The sequence below is a fragment of the Otolemur garnettii genome, unplaced genomic scaffold (genome assembly GCF_000181295.1).
Source record: "Otolemur garnettii isolate 467f Iridium unplaced genomic scaffold, OtoGar3 scaffold00173, whole genome shotgun sequence".
NCBI lineage: Eukaryota > Metazoa > Chordata > Mammalia > Primates > Galagidae > Otolemur > Otolemur garnettii.
In genome coordinates this window covers 1,450,357-1,459,421 of record NW_003852568.1, presented here as the reverse complement: position 1 = coordinate 1,459,421, position 9,065 = coordinate 1,450,357, and the positions used below count along the sequence as shown (strand labels likewise).

At 39.3% G+C, this 9,065-nt stretch overlaps 1 protein-coding gene across 1 annotated transcript in view; it reads left to right on the top strand.

The window, feature by feature from the left end:
* Positions 1 to 9,065, top strand: part of UGGT1 (UDP-glucose glycoprotein glucosyltransferase 1) — a 114,460-nt gene that overhangs the window by 9,359 nt on the left and 96,036 nt on the right. The window contains exons 3-4 of the mRNA XM_003800346.3: positions 4,008 to 4,090; positions 7,294 to 7,424. Of these exons, the coding sequence (XP_003800394.1) occupies positions 4,008 to 4,090; positions 7,294 to 7,424 (214 nt within the window). The remainder of the gene's footprint in view (positions 1 to 4,007; positions 4,091 to 7,293; positions 7,425 to 9,065) is intronic.

The window sequence follows — 9,065 nt, the reverse complement described above, 5'->3', positions numbered from 1 at the left end:
TTTTTTTTTTTGTTGTTGTTGTTGTTTAACAGGTGCAGGACTGGTTCGAACCTTCTAGCCCTAGTGTATGTGGCTGGTGCCCTAATTACGGGCACCAAGCTAAGATTCTGAAGGTCTTAAGGCTTATACGTATGGATTTTGAGAAAGAATGCTGAAATTATCAGACTTAATTGCTCAATGCTGTTCAGGTTTTCTGGTCACTGTGAAGTGAGTAGGATATGATGTTTCCTTCACTAACTTCTCTGTCACATACGTCTGTCTCTTTCTTGGTCCCCTTGGTCATTTGCCATTGGGTGTACTCTTTTTAGGGCTCTTCTCTGTGGCTGTTTGCATAAGTTTGCCAGAGTAATGGAATAGATAGGCAACTCAGACATGAGCTCTGTTTATTAAAATCCACTCTGTTTTGGCCTCCAGAGCTAGCTGAGGCCACCATTCTTCCCTCGTGTGTCTGCTAGACTCTCTGATGGATTGTGGCACCCCGTCCATCTGATGAGGATGAAGGGTCAGAATCCTCTTCCATACTTGATAGTCACTTGATAGACCCTCCTTACATATTCACTCTCTCTCCCCTTCTACTGCTGTGTATAAGGAAGGAGTTCTGCTGTCCTATGTTAGCTTTGGAAATCTAAGAAAACAAGCATATCACTGGATTTGTGCTGTCTAGTGGACAGGTTGTTTGTAGTTCTTTTTTTTGCACTTGTTGTACATTAACATCTTGTCATAGATTATGACATTTCAAAACATTTATAAATGCAGAGAATGGCACAATGTGTTCTCTCTGTGCCCATCACCCAGTTTTATTTATTTATTGTTGTAAAGAGATGGGGTCTTTCTCTGTGGCATGGTCATACTCATTGTAGCCTTGAACTCCTGGTTCAAGTGATCCTCCCCTCCTTTACCTCCTGAGTAGCTGGGATTGCCAGGCTTCCCTCACCTTCCCCTTAATTGAAGTAAAACCCTGAATCTTTTTAGCAGCTATAATTGGGGCAACACACGGTTCCAGGTTTCCCTCACCTTGTCTTTAATTGAAGTAAAACTCTGAATGTTATGTCTTAACACAACAAATAAGTGAGGGAGGTGATGGTTATGTTAACCAGTTAGATGTAAGCATTCCAAAGTGTATATCAAATCAGCACATTGTACCCCATAAAGGCATTCATGTACACAGTTATGATTTAATAAAAAAATTGAAAATTGCTTCAACTTATCATTTTGTGGGTACAAGTAGATAAAGGATTTTATATTAATACCAGATTTGGTTTTCCGTGGTGTTGATGAAGTTAACTATTAAAGAGATTTTGAACATTCAAAAAAAAAAAAAAACAAACCTAACTATTTTTAAGCAGTTGTAGTTCGGGCAAGTCACTGAGCCAGGCTTCCATCACCTAGATTTTTTTTTTTGAGACAGAGCCTCAAGCTGTCCCCCTGGGTAGAGTGCCGTGGCATTACATCTCACAGCAACCTCCAACTCCTGGGCTCAAGCGAGTCTCTTGCCTCTGCCTCCCAAGTAGCTGGGACCACAGGCGCCCGCCACAATGCCCGGCTATTTTTTGGTTGCAGCCGTCCTTGTTGTTTGGGGGTTCGGGGTGGGGATTCGAACCCGCCACCTTAGGTGTACGCGGCTGGCGCCTTAGCCAGTTGAGCTATAGGCGCCGAGCCCCATCACCTAGTTTTAACAATTATTAATTCAAGTCAAATAAATGCCACCACCATCCTCTTTCTTCTTCCACTGGAATATTTTAAAGCAAATCCTAACATCACATCATCTCAGCAGTAAAATCAAAATCATAGACATACTCTATGGAATGTATAAGAAGTTAAAAAACATAACACAAAACAAACTTAAATATACCATAACAAATGGCAGTATTTCTTTAATCTTGTATTGTTTTCTTCTCCCCTGGGTGATTTCAGTGGATCTAGTAAGTGAATTTCTTTTTTTTTTTTTGGCTGGGGCTGGGTTTGAACCAGCCACCTCCGGCATATGGGGCTGGTGCCTTACCCTTTGAAGCCACAGGAGCCGCCCAAAAGTGATTTTCTTAAGACTGTTCCAAGCCTCAACCTTATTAAGACTTACTTATGCAGTGGGATGAAATAGAATGTATATTTCAAGAAATTTTCCTGTGATTATATAAAAAGCTTCTATTTATTTGTGTCTGGCCTTCACCAGGAAGGTCTTACTTGAGTGAATCCTTGTTCTTACCACAATTGATGAGTGTGTCATCTAGTCCCCTTCTGCTAGTTTAATCTGTGACTGCAGCTTTAAGTAATAAATTTAGTCTTAATTTGTATATCATAGCATATCTGTCTTAGTACTTGTTTTCTTATGCTTTAAGCTATTCTAAGGTTGACATGGTGTCTATGTTAGTTACTAGAAATCTTAGAAAAATACTACACTCAAGGAGGTACTAAGTAATTTAATATATTATGATAAGAGGTATTTTCAGAAACCTATTTTTAGAGAAGCTGTGCATTACCAGGAAATGTTTCTTATTTTTCCCATATTTCTGTGTCTAGCTATGGAGTAGAGTGAGAGTTGTACACCCCAGTGTTGACAAGTAATGGGAAAGTCTTCCTTTGGCTAGGTAAGCTGAGATCCAGATCTGTAGTTTACTTTAAGTCAGTGAACGATCACCTCTACATTAGTAATATGGCTTGGAGGAGAAGATAACCAGTTGATATGAATCATCTAATTACTCCGTGCATTTCCTTTAGAGGTCTTAGACTCTTGAATGAGGGGAAATTTAGATTATAAGGTTAGAAAAAAATTAAGATAGCATTAAATTCTTAGACATGACTTTTTTAGATCAGTGCTAATTTTAGTTTTTAATTTTTTGTACAGATAGAGTCTTGCTCTGTTGCCCTGCTGGTGTGGAGTGGTATGATCCTAGCTCACTGTAACCTCAAGTTTCTGGGCTCAATTGGTCCTACCACCTCAGCCTCCCGACTAGCTGGACAAAAGGTGTGCACCACCGTGCCTGGCTAATTTTTAAATTTTTTGTAGGGCTAGGGTCTTGTGGTATTGTCCAGGCTAGTCTAGAACTCCTGGCTTCAAGAGATCCTCCTACCTTGGCCACTCAAAGTGCTGGGAATACAGGTGTGAGCTACTGTGCCCAACCACGTTAGTGCTAATTTTAAACTAATGTTTGGTGATCTTGAAGATTTGGATTTATGAATGTTAAAAGATTATAATATGCTGCATTTAGTCTCCCAGAGATTTTTCTAGGGTTCATATTTTACTGTGGGAGACCCATAGGCAAAACATAAATTTTGTTTTTTGTAAGGCCTTTCAGAAACTAAGTGAGAGCAGAACTTGTACTAGAATTGTCTTAATTCTTATACTTTAAAATTTAAAAAAATTTTTGAGGCAGAATCTTGCTTTGTCACCCAGGGTAGATTGCGATGGCCTTAGCTTAGCTCACAGCAACGTCAAATTCCTAGGCTTAAGCAGTCCTCCTGCCTCATCCTCCCTAGTAGCTGGGACTACAGGCATGTGCCACCATGCCTAGCTAATTTTTCTATTTTTTCAGTGGAGATCGGTCGCTTTGCTTAGCCTGGTCTCGAATCCTGACCTCAAGCAATCCTCTTGCCTCAGCCTCTCAGAGTGCTAGGATTACAGGTGTGAGTCACCACCCCTGACCCCTAATTCTGCTTCCACTGCTGACAGCACTTTTGCCAATAGGTTTTTTAAATAACCTTTCTTCATATTGGAATTTCCCCGTTAACATTTTTATGATTTCAGATTTCTTAAGAGATTGCTATTAAGCCATTAAAATGACTACATTTATGAGCTAACAAGTTATTCATAGCTAATAAGCTAGTAAGACTTGTTTATCATTAAAATATATATATATTATATCAAAAGAAATATATGTATTATAGAGTAAAAGCCAAGTATGGACATTTGGAAACTTCAAAATCTATTTTTACTCTTTTTAGTAATACATTTTGTATTAGGAAAATTTGTTAAGTTGTTTTGTTTCTGACATTTCCCCTTTTTCTCTCAGTGAGTTTTTAGCAGAAGACAGTCAAGAGAAATTTTGGAACTTTGTAGAAGCCAGTGAAAATATTGGATCATCAGATCATCACGGTAAAATTGAAGCAAATGCTTCTTTGACTTTGGTGTCTGGGAAAATAATAGGAAAAAATGGTCTCTTTTATACATGTGGGGCATGGCAGTTAATGAAAAACATTTTTGTCTTTAATGACTGTAGTTGTGATGGGGTCAGTTTTGCCTAAAACTGACAAAAAGTCAGTTTTTTCCCTATCTTGTTTTGTTCTATTATGATCTTTTATTAAAGTGCTATGTGACCGTTTTGTGGAAGTACATTTCATTTTAAATCATCTAGTATTGACTTTGTAACCATCTGATTTGATTTGCTATTTTTGCTGTGAACTATTTCTACAATAATTTATATAACCTGTTAAGTTCATTATCTCTAAGTACCATTGAGAATTTTTTTATTATGCCTGTCAGCCACCTACAACTTGAGTGTCAACATACTAAGTTAATGAAGTATCCCGTCTTGCTCATTTATGGTTTTTATGAAGTGCTTTCACAAACCTTCTCTAACTTGGTCTAAGCCCCATTAATAGTGAAAGATGCTGATACACGAGTAGTTAAAACTTTGAATATTACATTGAGAGGGATAAGTCCATGCTGAAGAGGAAATGTTTGAAAATTGTGTGACTGCTATTAACAGAATGGATTTTTTAACTTAAAAATTTTTATTTTAATACTACATGTTTTAAAAGTTGTCTCGGCTCAGCGCCTATAGTTCAATGGGCTAAGGCGCCAGCCACGTACACCTAAGGTGGTGGGTTCGAATCCCCAGCCCGGACCTGCCAAACAACAATGACGGCTGCAACCAAAAAATAGCCGGGCGTTGTGGCGGGCGCCTGTGGTCCCAGCTACTTGGGAGGCGGAGGCAGGAGACTCGCTTGAGCCCAGGAGTTGGAGGTTGCTGTGAGCTGTATTGCCACGGCACTCTGCCCAGGGGGACAGCTTGAGGCTCTGTCTCAAAAAAAAAAAAAAAAAAAAAAAAAGAAAAGGACATAGATAAATAAAGATTTTGAATGAACATCTCTATTAATTTATAGTCAACTGGAATTAAGTTATCAAAAAATTTTAAAATTTCATAGAACAAATTTATCAAAGTGTGTTTATAGTGAAATTTGAATTGTGACTTTTTGGCTTTTCTGAGGCAGAGTCTCACTTTGTTGCCCTTGGTAGAGTATCGTGGAGTCACAGCTCACAGCAACCTCAAACTCTTGGGCTCAAGTGATTTTCTTGCCTCAGCCTCCCAAGTAGCTGGGATTGCAGGTGCCTGCCACAACGCCTGACTAGTTTTCAAGATGAGGTCTTGCTCTGGCTCAGGCTGATCTTGAACCTGTGAGCTCAGGCAGTCCACCCACCTCAGCTTCCCAAGTGCTAGGATTATAGGCATGAGCCACCATGCCCAGCCTCAACTATGACATTTAAAATGAAATTTCTTCAGTATAGATGATATATATTCTAGCTTAAAATTTTGGGAATATGAATTCTTAGAAATGATCATAAAAGAATGTTAAACATTTTATTTATTTGAAATATTATTCATATTTCTGCCACCCTAAGATTGACACCTTTAACATTCTGGCAACAATTTGAGGTGTTTTTGTTTCTTCTTCTGTGTAGAAGAAGCTAGAACCTTTTATATTTTGCTTTTTGAAATGTTTTTTTTTTTTCTTTTTTTTGAGACAGAGCCTCAAGCTGTCACCCTGGTTAGAGTGCTGTGGCATCACGGCTCACAGCAACCTCCAACTCCTGGGCTCAAGAGAGTCTCCTGCCTCAGCCTCCCAAGTAGATGGGACCACAGGCGCCCGCCACAACGCCCGGCTATTTTTTGGTTGCAGCCGTCATTGTTGTTGGCAGGCCCGGGCTGGATTCGAACCCGCCACCTTGGGTGTATGTGGCTGGCGCCTTAGCCACTTGAGCCATCAGCGCTGAGCTGCTTTTTGAAACGTTAATATCATTCTTTTTAAAATAGAAAATTTTAGTTTTTTGAATGAATAGTATACAATTCAGAAGTCAAAGCTGTATAAAAGGCTGAACACAGAAAGGTCGTCTTCCTTCCTTGTCCTTGTTCCTTCTGTTCTCACCTGCTTCTTATAGTATTTTATTTTATTTTTTTTTTTTTTGAGACAGAGCCTCAAGCTGTCCCCCTGGGTAGAGTGCCTTGGCATTACAGCTCACAGCAACCTCCAACTCCTGGGCTCAAGCGAGTCTCCTGCCTCCGCCTCCCAAGTAGCTGGGACCACAGGCGCCCGCCACAACGCCCGGCTATTTTTTGGTTGCAGCCATCATTGTTGTTTGGCGGGTCCGGGCTGGGGATTCGAACCCGCTACCTTAGGTGTACGTGGCTGGCGCCTTAGCCGGTTGAGCTATAGTCGCCGAGCCTTCTTATAGTATTTTAAATAAACTTTGTTAGTCTTAAGTGTTTCTTTACAACAAATACATATGTATTCTTGTTTCTCAGTCTGTCTTTCTGCAGAAAAGGGACCATGCTATGTACACTACTTTGTAGCTTTGTTTTTCGTTGTTCCTGGAGACTTTCGTCATACTGGTCCACAGATTCCCCCCCCCCCTTTTCAAATAGTTTATACAACTTTGGGTTTAAATGTTTCTCCCCGAACTGTACACTGTCATTAATATTCTTTTATACCTTGCCCTTCCTCGGTTTGGCATAGATATTTGAACAGACAGCATGTGCTAGTCACAGTGGATACAGAGGTAAATTAGTCACAGCCTCTGCCTTAGAGAGTCCAAAGCCTTGTTGGAGGAGTAGAAAAGACAATAAATGATTTAGTAAATGAGGGGGTAGATAAGATAATGAATAAATAAATTAATAAATGATGTGAAAAGTTCAGAAGTGAGCCAAGAAGTATTCTGGGATCAAAGAAGAAACACAAATCGTTCTCTGAAGCTTGGGATAGGTCGGGAGTAACTTTCTGGAGTAGGGGATTTTATAGCTGAATTCTTCCTCAGGAAGTAGGTAGGAGTAAGTCATCCAGGTAAGAGGGAAAATAGCAGTCGAGGAGAGGGAGTGGTGTGAATGAAAGTAGGAAGAGGAAGAGTCTGGTGCATTGTGGACTCCAGGAAATTTTAAGGATTTAACAACAGTTCCAGACAGTGTACTAGTAAAATTTTGCCATCACCTACCTTTGTAACATACAGCTTTACAGATGTCAAGTATCTCACTTGGACATGTCGAGTCATACACAGTTATTTTGGTTAATGTTCTTCCTTGACAGGTAGTGATTATTCCTATTACCATGCGGTATTGGAAGCTGCTTTTCAGTTTCTATCACCTCTGCAGCAGAATTTGTTGAAATTCTGTCTGTCTCTTCATTCCTACTCGGCAACAATTCAAGCTTTCCAGCAGGTAAGTCCAGTGAGTCTAGGGAACGGCGTTTTGTAGGATGTGTGGTGTGGTGATTGCAGTTGTCAAGGAATTGGATTACAGAGCTATCACTTTTTTGCCTAAAATTTTCTAGGATTTATTATTTGTTTGGAAATGTTAAGCAAAATCACAGATTAAAAATAATTTTGCACTTACTAAGAAAGAAAAAGAATATCTACACAGATAAGAGACTTGACAATTCTGCAACATAGTCTGGAAGGTGTCATCTTGCTAAGTCAGTGGACCAGAATCTGGTCACTGCCTGGAGGTCCAATGACAGTTCTCCAGAAACACAGGAGACAAGAAATGTTTAACAGTACCACGGGAATGCAGTCCAGAAAATCTAGAATGCAGGAAACTTTGTACTAAAATAATCTGATTTCTTTAATATATGAAACATAAGGGAAAAGGAGAAAGGGCCCGAGGAAGAGAGACTTATGTCAGCTTCATGCGGCACGGGGCTCTGGTTTGGATCTTGAGTTCGACAAACTTTCATTATGAAAAGAAAAAAAAGAAGAGACAAGGATGGGTGTATCAGCCAGATACCTGATATGAAAGAAATGTTAATTTTAAAACTATTATTATAAAATAAAACATACAAAAAAACACAACAAATACATAGTGTAATGAATTGTCATACAGTGAACACTTGTAACTTTCACGCATGTCTAGAAATAGGACTTGGTACCCCAGAAACTTCCATGTACTCTGTCCCCATCACAACTGCCTGTTGACTCCAGAAGAAACCACTCTCTCAGTGTTTGTTGGAGTGACTTGCTGTGTTTATTATTTTATTGTCCAAGAGTGCATCTCCACACAGTAGAGTTTAGTCTTGAAAGTTTTTTTTTCTCTTATTTATTTATTTTGGACAGTTTAAAAAACTTGATAATTTGGGGAGGGGTCTCTTAATTTGCTGGCTTTCCTTCCATCCTTTTTTTCTCTGTTGTATAACTTGGACCGTTTGCACGGTGGATTTCTTCATGGTCCCTGTTTTGTTTATCACCTACTCATGAGGGAGCTCAGTTTATTCCTCTGTCCTCTGTCTCCTACAAATGGGTGGCTGGATCCTGAGCCTTGATCAGCATTGGATTTGCTCCCTCTGTAGGTGGTGCTCTAGTTTTCCATTAGAAGGAGCTAATGTCTGGTTTCTTCTCTTGATGTAGCAGCCTTTGATGCTCTACGCTTAATCCTTTAATTCTTGGGGTGACTGATGCTGTCTTTGTTTTTTTTTTTCATTTGTTTCTGGAATCTACATTATAAATCAAAGATGCATAACCTCAGCTGGTACTGTTTGTTCTCATAGGAAAGGCAGTATATGTGGTTGATATTTTGCCTTAATTTACCAGATTTCTGAGTTCAATTCACTAATGTGTTTTTACTTTGATCGTCCACTTCTTTGTGGTAAAATACACACAACAAAAACTTAATATTTTTACCATTTTTAAGTTATATAGCTCAGTGGTATTACGTATAGTCACATTGTTATGTGACCATTACCACCAATCATCTTCAGAACCTTTTTATCTGGCAGAACTGAAACTCTGTACCCATAAGGTAACAATTCCCCATTTCCTTTCCTTCTCAAACCCTGCAACCACCATGCTACTTTCTTTTTTTTTTTTT